The 19,002-nt window shown below is 42.4% G+C and overlaps 1 protein-coding gene across 6 annotated transcripts in view; it reads left to right on the top strand.

Moving 5' to 3' along the window:
* The first annotated feature begins 454 nt into the window (after window positions 1–454).
* The window catches only part of LOC101844032 (lysine-specific demethylase 4C), a 164,967-nt gene continuing 146,419 nt past the window's right edge, over window positions 455–19,002 (top strand). For 4 of the 6 annotated variants that reach the window (XR_005881384.1, XM_040757295.1, XM_040757296.1 and 1 more), the window contains exons 1-3: window positions 872–970; window positions 8,639–8,796; window positions 16,707–16,882. Coding sequence is in view for 4 of the 6 variants with exons in the window: in XM_040757295.1 (XP_040613229.1) it covers window positions 8,656–8,796; window positions 16,707–16,882 (317 nt within the window). In the remaining 2 variants the exon portion in view is untranslated. Of the gene's footprint in view, window positions 579–871; window positions 971–8,638; window positions 8,797–16,706; window positions 16,883–19,002 lie in introns of those variants that run through there. The other 2 variants (XM_040757297.1, XM_040757298.1) reach the window with 2 other exon arrangements.

The following is a 19,002-nucleotide window of genomic DNA, read 5'->3' as shown; positions in this document are numbered from 1 at the left end:
TGCAAGAGCGCGGTCCAGGGCAGCCTCCAAAACAATACAGAGAAAGAAGCCTTCCTGTTTCGAAAAACCAGAAAAAAAAATCTGTGCACCTGCTCCTTTTCCTCCTGTCCCCGAGGCAAGAGGCAAGACCCCACACCGACCTCAGAACCTAGCAGGGAGCGAAGTCCCGGCGCTAAGAGCCGTGCACCTTTAAACAGTCCTGAAACCACGTGACTCCGAGCGAGCGCGCCGGCCCGGCGGTCACGTGAGAGCGCGTGCGTGCGCCACGCTCGGGGCGAGCCGGCCTGCAGTGGCCTGTGCGTCCCGGGGCCCAGCCTCCCGCCCACCCCTGGAGCCCCGCCCACCCCTGGGGCCCCGCCCATCCCTGGGGCCCCGCCCATCCCTGGGGCCGGGAGGGAGGGAGGGAGGGGGAGCGGCGGAGGGATCCCGCGGCGGGGCCTCCCGTGCGCGTGCGCGGCGAACAGCTGTCACCGAGTGCGGAACAAGTCTTCCAAAGCTTCCCAAAAGCCCGAGGGGAGGCCGCACTTTTGCTCCCCTCCTCCGGGCGGTGTCCGGGCCTCTCCCGGGCCGCGGCGCAGGTAACCGCTTCTTGGTCCGGGTGGAGCGGAGAGAGGGGGCGGGCCTCGGGCGGCCTTGGCGGGGGCAGCGAGCCGCGCAGGCCCCCCCGGGCGCTCGGCGGCGGTGCACCGCCGTCAGCTGGGAGGGAGGAGGCGGCCGTGACAGCCCCATGCCGGCCCCCCCGGGTTCCGGAGCTCGCTCGCCGGCCTCCCGGGAGCCGAATCGAGGTGCTGCCGCCTGGCACTGCCACGCCTGGGTGGTCCCCGGGGCGCCACCCGCCCGCCCGCGGCCGACTCCGGGAAGCCTGGGCCTGGCCTGTGCGTCCTCGGGGCCTCCCTGGGGTCGGGCTGCGGGGACCCGCGAGGTCGCAGGTAGCCCGCCCCTCCCCAGGCCTTATTCCCGGCCCTGGCAGGTGACCTTTTCCTTGTTTGGTTTTTTCCTCTCCTCCGTCTCGGGGCCGCTTCTTTGTGCAGTTCCCGGAGGAGCCATGATGCGGGGTAGACAGTGGGCGCTTAATAAAGGCGAGGTCCAGGCGGCGTGCGAGCTGCCGGGCGCCGGGCGTGCAGTGCGGCGGGGGATGCCGCGGGCAAGGCAGGCTGCACGCCCGGGGCTGCAGCCTCACGTCCCCTTGCTCAGCGGTGACGGCAGCCCGGGGGCTCTGTGCGGCGGCTCTCGAGGTGGACTCGGGAGGCTGCAGCCCGCCGGAGGGGCTGAGCCCGGGCAAGCTCGCGCCGACTGCATTTGGCTAGGTGTTCGAGACTCAGTAAACTTTGGTCTCCCCCTCCTCGATGCTGCGATCATCCACACTGTGTGATTTACCCAGCACTACTGACTGCTTAGAAAGCTTGAGTTAGAATTGCAGCCAGCTCCCGGGAGGTGAAGCTTTTGATTGGCTCGGTCCGCTTTGGTTGGCACCAGTATTTGCTCTGTTTCACCCACTTGAATTTTGCACTGAAAGGGGAGGGAGGGGGATTTCACTGTTTCTACGGCAACGGTTATTAATATTCTAATTTAAAAGCGTGGTGCTTAAAAATCAGTGACTTTGAATTTTATTTATTTTTTAAGTTTTGAGTTTTTTTTTTTGTTTTTTTTGTTTTTTGTTTTTCGAGACAGGGTTTCTCTGTGGCTTTGGAGGCTGTCCTGGAACTAGCTCTTGTAGACCAGGCTGGTCTGGAACTCAGAGATCCTACTGCCTCTGCCTCCCAAGTGCTGGGATTAAAGGCGTGCACCACCAACGCCCGGCTAAGTTTTGAGTTTTTGAGTCAGGGTCTTAACTATCTGTAGTTCTGCTCTACCTGGAACTCCTTATGGTAGCTGACCTGGAGTTTAAGAAGATCCACCTGCCTCTGCCTCCCTTGTTCAGGGATTCCTGGTGTTCCGCTCTGCTACTGGCTATTCACTCTAAAATTTACAGACCTAGGCTGGGAATATAGCTCAAGTGGTAGGGTGCTTGCTTATTATTTGAAGACTTTAGGTTCACTCTAGTTTGGAAAAAGGGGGGGAAAAGTTCATTTTTCCCCCCTATGCAGTCTGCTCACTAAGTTTATGGAAGTTTGATGGCCTAGTAACCTGCCATGCTGTTTTTTTAGAATGTATTCCCTACCTGCTCAGGAATTTTAGGCCCTTTCCCCTATTTTAATGTTATGAGTTTACACATAATGTTTACAGTTCTCCGAAAAATATGTAGTTCAAAAAAATTCAACTCAGGCCTGCTTTGTTTAACTAGGAAATTTACTTAATTACTACCCCAGTCCTGTGTCCTTTTCCACTGAGACTGCCTCTGGTAGTCCACGTTGGTGGGTGGGTGACCTTGAATTTGTGATCTTTCTGTCTCCTGAGGGTTGGGATTACCATTGTTTGACTCAATGCTGGGGAAGGAAATCATGGCTTCTGTGAGTTGTAGGAAAACACTCTACCAAGCTACCTTTCCAGTCTTACTTTCTGTTAGGAGGGTTTCTTACTGCTTTATATATGCTCTTGGTGTTTATTAGAGGTTAAAATGATAAAATAGGAACATTCTTTACTGTCACTAAGTTCAATGTGTAGTGCAGGTCTGTCTTTAAAATTTTTTCTTCTTTAGCGGGGCGTCGGTGGGGCACGCCTTTAATCCCAGCACTTAGGAGGCAGAGGCAGGTGGATCTTTTGTGAGTTCCAGACAAGCCTGGTCTACAGAGTGAGTGCCAGGACAGGCTCCAAAGCTACACAGAGAAACCCTGTCTCGAGAAACCAAAAAAAAAAAAAAAAAGTAATTTTTTTCTTCTTTTATTATATATCGCTTAGTGCTTCTCTCCAAGTACCACTTCTTATTTACTTTTATTTCATTTTTCATACAATATACTTTGATTATGTTTTTCCTGCATTGACTCCTTTCTGAGCTTCAGCTTTCTACATAACATGCTGTCTCTTGCTTTCAACTTCCCCCCAAAACTAACAAACCAAACAAAAACACAGTAAGACAAAAAATTCCTAAGTAAAACAAAGGATGTACATAGAAAAAGAGGGAGAGGGAGAGGTAGCCTGCACAGTACCTTCCAGCACCATGAATACACCAGCAGGGGCAAAGCTTCTATTAGGTACCAGCCCAGTATCTCCACGTTTTATGATGTAAATACATAGTGTCTTCAGCGTTAGGGTGAGTAACCAATAGTTTTGGCAAAAGCCTGTGATTTTTAAAAAATAATTTGTTTTTATTTTATGTGCATTGGTGTTTTGCCTGCATGTATGTCTGTGTGATAGTGTCAGATTTTAGAATCACAGACAGTTGTGAGCTGCCATGTGAGTGCTGGAAATTCAGCTCCAATCCTCTTGAAGAGCAGTCAGTGCTCTTAACCACTGAACCATCTCTCCAGCCGTTAGCCTATGATGTTTTGAAGACATATCTATGGGGCCCATTTGGCCATTGACTCAAAAAGATGTAACCCATTCCGAGCACTGGGGGTTTATGGCATAAGATGTGTGTAGTTGGGGTGTAGTTGGGGTATTGTCTCCCCCATTATATGGTGATTCCATTCAGATTAGCTTCATAGATACATATTTAGGAAACTTCCACAGTAATAGGTTTCCATGTGGTTTTTCAGTGTCCCTCCCCATATTCCCTCTTTTACCCTGTCCTGCCATCTCCCTACCCATTTGATCTTCCTAGTCTATCCTCCCCTTTATCTTTCCATAACACTGTATCTCATTGTTAACAACCAAAGATTCCTCTGTGTAAATGTACCACATTTTCATTATCCTTCCAGTACTTTATTAGTCCTTAGGCTGTTTCCAGTCTCTGGCTGTTACGTAGAGGGCAGCAGTGAACATGGATGAGCAAGAATCTCTTTAGTAAGATATAGAATCCTTTGGGTATATGCAAGGTGGTAGCACCATCCCCGATTTCAAGTTATGTTACAGAGCTATGGTAATAACAACAGCAACATGGTATTGCTATAAAAGCAGACATGTTGTTCAGTAGAATAGAATCGAATATTCAGACATAATTCCTCACCTCTGTGGACACCTGAACTTAGATAATGAAGCCAGAAATACACCGTGGAGAAAAGAAAGCTTCTTTAATCATGGTGCTGGTCAGACTGGATGACTGCATGTAGAAGAATGAAAACATATCCATATTTTTTTCCCAAACAAAACTCAACTCTAAATGGATCAAGGACCTCAACAGAAGACCAGATACCCTGAGGGGTAAAGTCAGGAACAGCCTTGAACTCACTGGCTCAGGGAAGGGTTTTCTGATGAGAACACTAATGTCACAGGTTCTAAGATCAATTAATACACGGCACCTCATGAAACTGACGAGCTTTTGTATGGCAAAGAGCACCATCATTTGGGCAAAGTGGCAGGCTACAGAATGGGATATGACCATTACCAATTATACGTATGATAGAGTGTTAGTATCAAGAATGAATAAAGACCCCAAAAAAGTGAAGGTCCAGGGGAAAGAAATAAAACAGAGAATTACCAAAAACAAACAAACAAAAGCCCAAAACAGATGTCTGAGAAATACCTACAGAAAAGGGAAATGCACATTAAAACTACTTGGATATTTCATCTTAACACATTCAGAATAGCCAAGGTGAGTAAAATGACAGCACACGGGGACTGGAAAGGGTTATTCATTGTTGGTGGGAGTGCAAACTGGTACAGCCAGTATGGAAGTAAGTGTGGAGGTTCCTCAGGAAGCTTGAGAATCAATCTACTTCAAGATGCAGCCATTTATTTTGGGGGAACAGGTCTCACTTTGTTGTGGTGGTGGCCTGGAACTCTGTGTACACCAGGCAGCCCTGGGATTCCTGGAGAACTGCCTGCCTCTGCCTTCAGAGTGCAGGGATTAAAGACTTGTGCCACCATTCCTTTCTCTGCCTGCCATCTCTCACCTGAGTACCTTGGGGGGAATTGTATAAAGTCATTGTTTTGTTTTTGTTTTTGCAGTACTGAGGATAGACCCCCCAGCCCCTTATACATGCAATGTGTATTTTTGTTCTTACCACTATAGAGAATGGGAGTCCTAAAATATAAATGTAAAATACTAGTGTTAAATGGAACAAGATAATAGCAGTAGTTAGTCTGGACAGGGAGCTGATACATAATTTGTAATTTCCTTCAGGGATGAAGTTTAATTAGAGTGAGACAGACTCGATGGCATAGCTCATTTTATTTTTCAATCTACCAACACCCGAAGCTTCTCTATACACTTCCCTCTCTGCCCCTTGGAATTAACTGATACCCTGAAAAGACATTGCCTTTCATAGTCCATGTTAGCTGGGTCTAATCCCATCCACAGTCAGAATAATCCATTTAAGAAGTTTATCGTCCTTGCTTCACCTTCTAGCCTCTCTTCATTGTGGAAGCAGCCTGTGGTTTGTAACCAGCCCATAATTTCTCACTGTACTCACTTGTCTCCTTAGCTCTAAGGATGCGGTTGACACTTTATTCTCACCCCTTTAGACTTCACTACTCCTCTTTTATACTTCACTGTTTACTCAGTTTATTTTCCCCACCCTCTTTCTGAAAGCTCAGCTAGAATTGAGGGTGAGTGATTGCACATTGCTGGCTTGTAATCTCAGCTGTGGGGTGGGGATGCCAGGAGTGCTTCAGGTCAAAGCAGACTTAACTCCTCGAGGCCTGCCTGGGCTACATAGGAGACCCTGTCGCAAAAACAAAATAAAACAAAAGTGCTAAACAGTTCAGATGGGGTTGTCTCTTTAAGTCAATTTCTGTTTAATTTTGCACATGGATCATAAAGCAGATATGTTAAAGTCTTAGTCATCTTGTTTTCTTCCTTCCCCATAGACATTGATAGTGGTTATTTACTTTTGGTAATGAAGTTGTTGGTTAATTGTTCCTCTGTGCATTTTCTCAGTTTTCTTCTGTGACTTATGGATGCACTTTGAACAAGAGAAAAGATTTAAAATACAAAAAATAAGTATATTATAATATGTTTAATAATAGACATGGTAAAATCCATGTCTTTTAGAAAGTCTAGGAAATAGAAGGAGGGAAAAAGGAGCCGGGCGTTGGTGGCACACGCCTTTAATCCCAGCACTCGGGAGGCAGAGGCAGGCGGATCTCTGTGAGTTCGAGGCCAGCCTGGTCTACAGAGCGAGTTCCAGGACAGCCTCCAAAGCCACAGAGAAACCCTGTCTCGAAAAACCAAAAAAAAAAAAAAAAAAAAAGAGGAGGGAAAAAGAAAAGCCCCCAGAGCTGATGGTGATGGGTGGTGGTCTCCTGTAATCTCAGCACTTGGCGAGGCTAAATCAGTAGACTTTCAAGTGCTGTGTTCTGTGGACTATGTAACCAGACATTGTCACAGGGTAGGGGATTGGGGGAGTCATCACTATTGCTTTTTTTTTAATTAAAATTTTATTTATTTTTTTGGTTTTACGAGACAGGGTCTCTCTGTGTTGTTTTGGAGGCTGTCCGTCCAGCCTGGCCTCGAACTCACAGAGATCCGCCTGCCTCTGCCTCCCGAGTGCTGGGATTAAAGGCGTGCGCCACCACCGCCCGGCTAAAATTTTATTTTTATTTTATGTACGTTGGTGTTTTACCTGCATGTATGTCTGTGTGAGGGTGTCAGATCCCCTAGAACTGGAGTTACAGTCAGTCATCAACTTCCATGTGGGTGCTGGCAATTGAACACAGGTTCTCTGGAAGAGCAGCCAAGTGCTCTTAACTACTGAGCCATCTTGCCAGCCCCCAGTATTACTTGTTTATTAGTCAATTTTTCTTTCTGTAGCTTTTACTTTTAATAACTTAAATGAGAATTTAGTATATAGACAATCTAATTCCATCTCACTGCCCAGCTAGAATACAAGCCTCTATTTTGTCTTACCTAGACTTAGATAAATTGCCTCCGTGGTGCTCTCCCTCCTTCATCCTCTCGTTCTCTCTATTCTTTCTTTTTTTCTTATAAAACAACAAGAAATCAAAATGTGAAGGAGATCACTTTCTACTTCAGTTTCCCTGTAATAGGTAACCTTAGAGAGATAATATATCCTTGAATGGTGTGAAAAATGTTATGAGTTCCAGGAACTGGAGAGGTTAAAGGGGAAGAAGTCTACAATTATTTCCTGGAATACTAAGATAAACTCCAAATTTGTTTTCCTAGTCTTTTATTTCTCTTGCTTCTCTGTCTTGTTTTCAATCATATTTGCCTCCGTACTATCTCTTAAAGAACAGAGCCTAGGATACTCCTTCCTTGCCTGAAATAGTCTTCCAGATTTATATGTTTATTTCTGTCCTTTAGGCATCTCCTGGGTTTTATTTGTCTGAAATACCTTCTTTACCTACTTTAAAACAGGAATTCTCCCTGTTGGCACTCAATCCACTTGGTACTGACTATTATTGTAAGTCAGAACTCAATGAAAAGCAGCTTTGTCTGCTGAGACTGACTGACTGATTAGAATTTCAATACTGTAGAGAGGTTGGAATGTTGCAGGCCGAGAGTTTAACTACCTTATTGTGGAATAGTTACCTTATCTTGGGCTAGTTGTAGTCACCTGCACTCAGTAGCCATTACTTTCTCCTGTCTGTGCCAGAACTAACATCTTGTGACAAATAAAGGAAAACCCTTTGGAATCTATTAAGTTAGCTTCCACCAGCCAAATAATAAGAATGTCTTCAAATAGCCTCTAGGGCCTGTAGAAAATCTTCCTCCATGTTGTTGTAACTGCCACTGTGTTGTACCTACTGCTTTTTTAATTTTGCGTTGATAACATAATTCTTTGTGCATATATACAGGCCTAGGGTATATGAGCATATGTACATGTGTGAGATAGTGGAACTTGCATATCTGTGAAAGACTGCACTTCCAGGAAGTTCAGTTTACTTGGAAAGGTTTCAGGGAGGTCAGTTTACAGCCAGGTCAGTGATTCAGTACCCAGAACAGGAACATGTTGGGAAGCCACCTGAGGCCTCTTTTTCCAGGACTCCAAGAAAAGATGTGAGACTCATAGGTGAGGAGTGGTCAGTCAGTAAAGAGAATAGTTCTTTTCCTTTGGTAGACACTTACAAGCTATGTTGGTGCAGGCCCCTGATTAAACACAATTTCAGTCATTTATTTTTTTGGGTGGGGAGGTTTCGAGACAGGGTTTCTCTGGCTTTGGAGGCTGTCCTGGAACTAACTCCATGTAGACCAGGCTGGTCTCCAACTCACAGAGATCCGCCTGCCTCTACCTCCCGAGTGCTGGGATTAAAGGCGTGTGCCAACACCAGTAATTATTTATTTTTTTGGTTTTTCGAGACAGGGTTTCTCTGTGTTGTTTTGGAGGCTGTCCTTGAACTCGCTTTGTACACCAGGCTGGCCTCAAACTCACAGAAATCTGCCTGCCTCTCTCTGCCTTCCGAGTGCTGGGATTAAAGGCGTGTGCCAACACCAGTAATTATTTATTTTTTTGGTTTTTCGAGACAGGGTTTCTCTGTGTTGTTTTGGAGGCTGTCCTTGAACTCGCTTTGTACACCAGGCTGGCCTCAAACTCACAGAAATCTGCCTGCCTCTCTCTGCCTTCCGAGTGCTGGGATTAAAGGCGTGCGCCACCAATGCCCGGCCAGTAATTTATTGTTAATGGTCACATTTTCTCTACAGAGACTCCTGTAGTCATCATGGAGGTTGTGGAGGAGAGTCCCCTGAATCCCAGCTGTAAGATAATGACCTTCAGACCTTCGATGGAGGAGTTTCGGGAGTTCAACAAATACCTCGCGTACATGGAGTCTAAAGGAGCCCACCGAGCAGGTCTTGCAAAGGTGATTATATTCAAGACTCGTCACTCAAAATTATCATTTGACTTTTAAATTATGCTCTTAGTTTTTTGTTTCACTTTGTTTTTTTGTTTCTTTCAATGGAATGTGTCTGCTATTCTTGTTAATCCACCTGAAACATTTAGTTTTCTTAAAGAATAGCTCTTTTCTTTGGATTTTTTATATTTGGCTGTGTTCTATGGTAGTTTCTTCTCTTACTTCTACTCTTCCTTGTTCTTTTCTTTTTTAAATTTTTTAAAATCAAGACTTCCAGATGTTGGAATGTATCAGTTTTCATCAATTTCTCATAGAAAACATCTATTAACTTGAAGGCTAAAGTAGTTCCCTTTCTGTGTTCCTTTCCTCGATTTTACTTTTACTTTTTGCCTGTTTTACTCTGTCTTGAATCATGACCATCTTCTCACTTCAGCCTCCCAAATGCTGGGATTATAGGCCTACCAACCATGCCTGTCTCACTTTAAAATAACAGTAACAATATTTGTGGAAGTGTAGCTTACATGAGATACAATGCCCTTAATAGTTTGTCATTCACTTAGTTGTGTAGTGGTCACCACTATTGAATTCTCTATCATTACATCTAGAAACTAGATATGTGTGTGTCTATATATATGTATATTTATTTATTTTGGGGAGGGCGAAGATTTTGAGACAGTATTTCTCTGTGGCTTTGGAGGCTGTCCTGGAACTAGTTCTTGTAGACCAGGCTGGTCTCAAACTCACAGAGATTTGCCTGCCTCTGCCTCCTGAGTGCTGGGATTAAAGGTGTGTGCCATCACCTCCTGGTGAAACTATATATTTTAAATAGTCATTTTCTTTTCTTTTTTTTCTCTAAAAACAAAGGACTTTACTCAGTTTTATCCAAGTAGAAAGCCCTCATGTAAATGGTAGGACTATTTCTAAGTAATAACTGGTCACATACAAAGAAACCTGTGGTGGAAAGCCATGGCCAATTGATGTTTAAATAGTCATTTCCAATTTTCTGTATTCAGTACAGCCTTAGGCAATCACAGTCTGCATTCTTTATCAAGTTGCCTTTTTACCTGTGTTTGAAAAAATCAAATCGTATGTGGTGTGGGGGTGTGTATATGTGGTGTGGGGTATGATGTGTGGGGGGTGTGTATATGTGGTGTGGGGGTGTGTATATGTGGTGTGGGGGTATGATGTGTGGGGGTGTGTATATGTGGTGTGGGGGTATGATGTGTGGGGGTGTGTATATGTGGTGTGGGGGTATGATGTGTGGGGGTGTGTATATGTGGTGTGGGGTGTGATGTGTGGGGGTGTGTATATGTGGTGTGGGTATGATATGTGGGGGGTGTGTATATGCCACAACACATCTATGGAGGCTGGAGGACAATTTAGAGTTGATTTTTCTCCTTCTACTTCAATATAGCGTCCAGGGATCAATTTTGGCTGTCAGACTTTTGTGACAAGTACCACTGAGCTATATTGCCAAACCTTAGCATGCAGAGTAGACTTAAGTCTTTGCTTCCATGAAGCTTCTGTTTTAGAGATAAAAATATTAGGGTGAGAAAATCCAGGCTGGAGAAATGACTCAGTAGGTAGAACCTTTGGTAGCCAAGTCCCTAGTAGTATGTCTGTTGTAATCCCATTCCTCTGGTGGCAAATGGAGACAGGAAGATCCACAGGAGCTCATGGGCCAGCTAGTAAAAAGAAGGAGGTAGGAGGTGAGGACATGCACCCTAGGTTGACCTCTTACTGCTCATGCACTTGTGTGTGTGAGCTCACCACCTATGGACGCTACAAAGGGCTTTGGATTACTTTGAGCTGGAGTTACAGGTATTGTCAGCCACACAGTATGAGTCCTAGGATCTGATTTCTGGTCATCATGATTGAGTAGCAATTGCTCTTAGCAGCCTATTTCTGAGGCTTATCCCTATCAATTTTTTCCCCCTTTGAAGACAGGGTCTCTTGTAGCCAAGGCTGGATTCAAATTTACTAAGTGTTGGGATCACACCCCATCAATTTAATGTATCAGGGAGTTTATTCTACCACCAGTGATAAGTGAGAATGGGCTTAAAGTGATAGTTAGTCTGACAAACCAATTTCACAAATGAACAGTCTATTTTGGTTTTGCTTTAGGATACAGTCTATCATGGTGGCAGGGACATAAGGCAGTTGGTCACATTGCATCTACATTATGGAAGCAGGGAGAGATGAATACTGTTGTTCATCTTGTTTTCTACTTTTTATGTAGTTTAGAATCTGAGCCCACATTTATAGTGGGACTTCACATCTCCGTAATACAATCTAGATTTGTTATGTGAGTCTATTGATTTGGCAACCAATATTAACCATTAAAGTTGGGAAGGAAGATGTAGTCGATGTTTCCCTGTAGTGTTCTTTTCCTATACTGAGACATTTTTTGAAAACAGGAAGTTACACTGGCTTCTATGTGAAAACTGAGTTTGGTATTCAGGGTAAGTGTCCACAGGAAGTCTTCTCAGGAATAGTGTACTTACCTGGTAAAGAGCTGTTGGTAGCTTAGAACAGTTAAAAGGAGAAGTGATCTGTGAGGGTGCTCATCTATTCTTGTGCTTAAAGATAAGCAAGTATATCTTAAATAATTATAAATGATGTGCTTAGGGACATAGGGATGTTCAGTAAGGTGCCAAAGATTACATTGCATGTTCAGTTCATAGATCATATTTGGAGCTTTGAAGGAGTCTGTATCCTCTGAACTATACCAGGAAATGTAGACTTCCAGAACATAATGAAAATGTATCTCTGTAGCAGGCTTTCTTTTAGGTCATCAACCAGCTCCCAAATCATGGCATGAGACTTCTTATTAGTTATGAATGCTTAGCCTTAGCTTAGGCTCATTTCTTGCTAGCTCTTATAGCTTAATTTAACCTGTTTCTCTTTATGTTTTGCCTCTGGACTTTTACCTTTCTTTTATTCTGTATGTCCTATTCAATGTCTGGCTGACTGGTGGCTGCCTGGCCCTGGGCGGCTCCCTTCCCCCCCTCATTCTCTTCTCTCTTCTTATTCTTTCTGTCCACTAGCCCCACCTATTCCTCTATTGCCTAGCTATTGGCCAGACCCTTTTTATTAGCCCAAACAGGTGCCTTAGGTAAGCAAAACAACATCTTTACATTGTTAAACAAATGGAGTGTTACAAAATGTAACACACCTTTGCATAGTTAAAGTACTACTCTGTAACTCCCTCCCCCCAACCCCCCAGGCGGGTTTCTCTGTTGCTTTGGAGGCTGACCTGGAACTCACAGAGATCCACCTGCCTCTGCTTCCTGTGTTTTAATTGCAAACTTTTCCTAGAAAACTTTTGTTTTAGTTGTAGCTCAGCTTGTTAATGTTTAGATTATTTGTGATTTGATTTTCACTAGACTATAATAATTTCACTATATAAATGACACTGGCAGAGCCTGTTGGTAGGCTGACCCATTTCACTGGACTTGTGGGAAGGTTTTTTCCCCCCTGGACTTCCCATGTCAGTTGTGATGGTCAAATGGTGGGACAACCATTAGTAGCTGAACAAAGAACTTCGGTCCTATAGGTATTGGAGTAGGAGATGCCCTGGTCCCATACTTGAGGCTGTTGTGACACAATTCTTTATCCTCCATGGTATTTTGTCCCCAGAGATCATTCCTGCTGCTGCCAGTAGTTGTCCTCTGACTCCCACATTCGTGCTATGTGACATGTGCACATTCCCCATGCTTCTACTGACCGCCCCCAACGGAGGAAGTAAATGTAAAAGTTGACTAGGATTTGCTTTTTCAGTTTTGGTACTTCAGAACTTCCAGATTACCATTTGAGGTAAAGGTTGGGGGGGGGCGTCATTCTTCATTTGAGTAGAAGGTGTTATATTTTCAGAGTAATTTTTTGCACATAATTAATCATGTAGAGAAAAGCTAAACATCACTCCTTTTTTCCAGATGTATGTCTGTCTAATCTATCCAGCTATCTATCTACCTACTTACCTATCTCCCAGCTTTCCTACCTATCTCATCTTTTTTTTCTTGCTGAGACAGATTCCTTATGTATATCCCAGATATTCTGGAGACTCCTGAATTTCCTGGTCCTTCTGCCTCCTTCTCTGAGTGATGGGTCGTGTGTTATGACACTGTGTTCATTACTTGACCTTTTAATGAAGCCCTTTGTTTTGTTTTCTCCCTTTTTGTTTCTTAAAACATCCCTTGGTCTACTGAGATTAGTGTACTGTCTGGTGGTCAGGTGACTTGTGTAGCAACTAGAAGCGGAAACAGCCGCTGCCATTGTGAGGGAGCTGCAGGCAGGCTGAGTACACCTGTGAAGGTGCTGACAGTGAGTAATGGGATAAAGTTAATTAGAATTACAAATACATCTGAATCCAGTTCATGCCTCCCTCAACCTGAGACTCAGTGACAAAGTCAGAGTTCTTTAGCAGTGTTATGTTATACTAGGATGACAGTTGAACTGCTTGTTTTGAATCATTTTTGCTATATTCTCCTCGTCACATAAATTATGTTCAACCTAGTGTCAGTCTTGTTCTGGAGGTTTAAGTAAACCCAATTATATGCTTTAAAACCAGATTACACAGATGTAGATGTTTTTCTTTGGGCCTTTCCCTGGGGGAATAAAGGCACTCTGAAATTCTTTCTTAATATATTATTTACCACATTTAATGGATTTATCTTAGCTTACCATTTGAAAGCAATAGCTGAATTCTTCTAATAATAGTCACTTTGAGGCCGGGTGTTGGTGGCGCACGCCTTTAATCCCAGCACTCAGGAGGCAGAGGCAGGCGGATCTCTGTGAGTTTGAAGCCAGTCTGATCTACAGAGCAAGTTCCAGGACAGCCTCCAAAACAATACAGAGAAAGAAACCCTGTCTCTTGAAAAACCAAAAAAAAAAAAAAAAAGTCACTTTGATTTCAAATTAAGTCAATTTTGGTTTTTCTCTAAAACTTTTTAGATTTAGACTTAACACTAATTTTTAAAATGTACATTGGTGTTTTGCCGTTGGTGGCAGGTCCTCTGGAACTAGAATTTCAGACTGTTTTGAGCTGTCATGTGGGTGCCACAGGTCCTCTGGAAAGAGCAGTCAGTGCTCTTAACCCCTGAGCCATCTCTCCAGCCTCACATCCTTGTTTTCATCAAAATCTTGTTATATAAGATTTTAAATTTTTCTCCCGCACTATTCCAGCATTTCAAGTATTGGCATGATACCATGCGTAGCATTGGTATCAAATAACCTTAACTACACGCTTGATATTCAAGTTGGGAAATTGACAATCTCCTTAATTATACAGTTTGTTTTGTTGTAGGGATATCATGATGAACTTCTAAAACTATGTGAAATGTCTGACATTTGTCCCCTATGGTACTTCTGTACATAGACTGTACTAGAGCAAATGTTATGCACACTGTGTGCTTCATAAACACAAGACAGTGCAGATATATATGTATGTGCCTGCAAGATGAAGATAGCAGAAGCGGTGTTCTGCCTTTGACAGTTTGTAGACAAAGTCTGCCCTCAACATATGTAGGTGACATACATCTCTTAGCTGGGCTTGGGTAAACAGTGACATAAAATGTGTATTCTGTATTGGTATACTCAGGAAGGTAGATAGATACAGTTGATAGAAATATAGCAGAATAGGTTTCCTTTAATAGCTTGAATGTAAAGGGGTCTAGAGAGTTATTTTAGTGATTAAGAACACTTGCTGTAACTGTAGAGGACTCGGTTTCATTCCCAGCACCCAGATGGTAATATACAACAACCCTTCATAACTCCAACGACACCAGACATTCATGTGGTACACATACATATATGCAGGCAACACACACCCATAAAATAAAATAAATATTAAGAAGAAACTTTGAAAAAAAACCTAAACATTCAAATACCTTACCCCTCCCCCCTGCCCGCCCACCCAGAGACAGGGTTTTTTTTTGTGGAACAGCCTTGGCTGTCCTGGATTGTAGACCAGGTTGGCCTCAAACTCAAAGAAATTCACCTGCTACTAAGTGCTGGGATTATAGGCATGTGCCACCATGCCTGGCATACTTATCTTTTATTTTTAAAAATGAAATTTTTATTTTTTTATTTTATTATTTGTGAGTGTGTGTGTATGTGTGTGTGTGTGTGAGAGAGAGAGAGAGAGAGAGAGATTGAGAGAGCGAGCATGCAGATATCAGACAAGCTTTGGATGTTGTTTTTCTCTTTCTACCAAGAATTCCAGGGATTAAACTCAGGTGGTGACTTGAGTATGGGTACAACTTATGTGTAAGAGACCACAGAGGTCAAAAAAGAACATTGAATCCTCCAAAACTGGAGTTACAGGAAGTTGTTAGCTGCCATTGGATGATGAAAGTCAAACGCCAGTCTTCTGTAAGAGTAGTTAAGTGCTCTTTATCACTGAGCTCTCTCTCAAGCCCCTATTTTTTTGTACTTTATTTTTGAGGCAAGATCTCTTGTATCCCAGTCTGGCCTTCTACTATCTACAGGCATTTACTATGCCAGGTTTATGTGGTGCTGGAGGTAGAACCCCAGGCTTCGTGCATACTTAGTATTTTCTATTCTTTTAAGATTTATTTGTATTTATGTTTGTGTGTATTGATGTGTGATTATGTGCTATGTCTTTTCAAGTGTGTGCAGAGGGTTAAGAGAGGAATTCTGGTCTCAGTGGGAGACCCTGTTTCAAAATAAAATAAAATAAAATAAGGTGAATAGTGATAGAAGAAGATATTTGATATCAACCTCTGCCTATACATCATGCATGTGTATCCTAATGAATATGCACAAACAACAAAATATTCAGACATATTACTTATATTAAGTAAAACAAAGCTGCCTAGCACTTAGGAATGTGTAGCCACATATAGAACCAAATTGCATTATTAATAAATACCATAGTCTTGAACGAGGATAGACATATTTGGGAGAGGCAACATTCTGCTTCTTATACCTGGGCTAGTGAGTCTTCTATTGTTTGGCTAATTCAAAGCCAGTCTGGCTTTCATGAGAACTTGCCTGAAAACATCAGAAAAACAAAACAAAAAGTACTACCGTTGTTGGAAGAGGTAAACCATGGAAGTAGGTAAAAGCTACAAATCAAACTTTTCCTCATCTTTACAGGAAACTAGCTTTTAGACAATTAATAGTTTGCTAATGAAGGGGAGTTAGAGGGATGTGGGAAGGCAAGGGAAGTGAAAGAGACCTCCCTGAGATGCTGCTTCTTGTTACCAGAAGATGCTATGGAAAATATTTGGAGGAGAACCACAGGGGTTGGTATCTGAATAGGACCAATAGGAAAAGGGGAAAACCAGGGTAAAATACCCATAACAGTATCTAGCCTTAGGCCTCTCCCATCCAGAAGGGATAAAGTTTTCATTTTGAAATCATCTTGGTCTTTCTGGACATTGAGTTCTTTATCCATGCAAAGCACCAAACTTGGAAGTTTCTAGATGGCCATAGCAACCCTGTTATATACTATATTGCAAAAGAGATCTAAAGAGAAAATACTGAATAAATATATATTTACTGATCTGTATCACATAAAAAGGAGACACTTAGATAAAACTCATTGAGCTGGTTAACATTTCATCTTCTGTTGAGAAGTGACACGTTGTGTCACGGTGTTTCAGCTGACAGCTCAACCTGTCTCATCATTACGTTTTGTCATTTTGTATGCTTTAAAATCTTATAGATTAAAATCAGTTGTTAGTAGTACCACTGAAAATGAGGTAATACAAGTATAGTTGTGAGTATTCAGTGAATTTTGTTAAGGATCACATTTCCTTACTGCAAAGTCTTCATGAGTTTTTATAGTACTTTGTTAAAGAGATATTAAGAAAATGTTAAATTGTGTTCTGAAAAATAAAAGATGTAATATTTAGTTTTGAATAATTTCTGGTAATATTTTGTTTTGTTTTTAGGTGATTCCTCCTAAGGAGTGGAAGCCGAGACAATGCTATGATGATATTGATAATTTGCTTATCCCAGCACCAATTCAGCAGATGGTCACAGGGCAGTCGGGACTGTTTACTCAGTACAACATCCAGAAAAAAGCCATGACTGTGAAGGAGTTCCGGCAGCTGGCTAACAGTAGCAAGTGAGTCAATTGAGTTTTTGTTTGTGTTTCTTCCAAAGGTATATGAGTATGCCAAGAAGTCAAGCTGACGGAGAAGCGAGTAATGAAAAACAGGGACCTCTTTTGTCATCTCTCTAGTCGTCATCTCTGATTTCTTTTCTCCAAACGATGGCCTGCTCACATTCACTTACTTCTAAGGAAATTGCTCCATATTTCATTATACATGATGATGATTATTATTGCAAAATCTAGAAATGGTTCTTTTAGTTGTCATAAGTTTTGAATTCTCTAGCTTTATTGGGCAAACTTTTACTCACAATTTCATTTTAAGTGTAAGGTTTCATGAACATTAGCAATTTCAAAAGAAGATTTTGAATGAAGAAGAAGGTACATACTATATTAGTTATCTATGGATATATAACAAATTCTCAAAATTAGCCTCTTAAGCGACCTCATTTATAAAACCTGGAATCTTGTAGGTGAGGGATTTTAGCTTGGAGGCCTTTTCCAAGTTTACTGTTAAGGTGTTGACTGAAGTGCTGTTGCTTGAGAACTTTGCAAGAAGGTTTTTCCCAGGTAAGCTCCTTCTATGAGGCTAAAGTCCTTGCTGTTTGTCTTTTAAGAGGAACTTTACTTTACCAGTATGTAGAGATACAGATATATTACTATTTTCTACATCTTGCTATCCACTCTTTTTTTTTTAGTTTTTAGCTCTTTGAGATAGGGTTTCTTTGTGTAGCCCTGGCTGTCCTGGAACTTGATTTATAGACCAGGCTGCCCTTGAACTCACAGAGATCCTCTTGCCTCTGCCTCCTGAGTGCTGGGATTAAAGGCACGTGCCACCACACCTGGCTTCACTCACACATACTTAAAAATACACTTCAGAGTAAATTGCAGTCATTGGTCCAATTTTTTCTCTTAAGTGTACTTTTGCATGTGTATGTACCTTTAGAGTTCAGTATTTGTTCTTTCTATTAAATTCATTCACGTATTTAATGTATTTTGATATTTTACCATTACCCCCTTATTTCCCTAAAACCCTTTTCATTTTCCTTTCCTTCTATGGGTCTCTTTCCCATGTTCATGCCTTTTTATTTGTTTTGTGACCTGCTGAGTTTAATCAGGGATGACTGAGTAATCATGGATTTATAAATATCCAGTGGAGTTTGATAGGCTCACCAGTGGTTATACATCTGAAGATAATGTTGCCCTCTTTGCAAAATCCATCCTTAGCCAGTAGATCTTCCTACCCTTGACTTGCAGTTGAAAGAGTTTAAGTGTCCAATATTGTTCAAACCCAGAGTGCTAGCCACAGCTGCAGTGAATTCACAGTGAAAACAGCTATGTCTATCTATCTTCCTGACCCTACATCATTTCTATATCCTCTTTGGCAATATTCCCTGAAGGCTCAGATAGTGGCAGTTGGCTTCTTCCACAAAAATTAAGTGCAGCTCATACTGAATATGGAGGATAATGAAGTGGTTTTTTTTTTTTTTTGAGATAGGGAAATAGACTGTCACTGTCACTGTCACTATAAAGCTAGACTGACATTGAATTTGCATTTCTCCTGTCTGGTCTCCCAAGTTCTGGGATTATAGGTACAGGTTACCACACCCAAAAAAATTTCCTTTCTTGAAGGAAAGACTATTAAAGAGTTTTTTGTTTTGTTTTGTTTTTACGAGACAGGGTTTCTCTGTATTGTTTTGGAGGCTATCGGTCCAGCCCGGCCTCGAACTCACAGAGATCCACCTGCCTCTGCCTCCTGAGTGCTGGGATTAAAGGCGTGCGCCACCACCGCCCAGCTACTATTAAAGAATTTATGGATGTATTTTAAAACCATCACAATTAATTTTCTTTCTTTTTTTAAAAAAGAATTATTATATATATTTATTTTATATATATAGTGTTCTGTCTGCATGTTTGCCTGCAGGACAGAAGAGGGCACCAGATTTAATTACAGATGGTTGTGAGCCACCATGTGGTTGCTGGGAATTAAACTCAGGACCTCTGGAAGATCAACCAGTGCTCTTAACCTCTGAGCCATTTCTCTAGCCCCACAATTAGTTTTCTTGTTTGGTATTTGATGCCCTAGATAAAAACCTTAACCCGCAATTAGAGGTGTAGCTCAGTTGGCGGAATGT

The sequence above is a fragment of the Mesocricetus auratus genome, unplaced genomic scaffold (assembly GCF_017639785.1).
Source record: "Mesocricetus auratus isolate SY011 unplaced genomic scaffold, BCM_Maur_2.0 Super-Scaffold_100014, whole genome shotgun sequence".
Lineage (NCBI taxonomy): Eukaryota > Metazoa > Chordata > Mammalia > Rodentia > Cricetidae > Mesocricetus > Mesocricetus auratus.
This window is presented reverse-complemented; position numbering and strand designations above follow the sequence as displayed.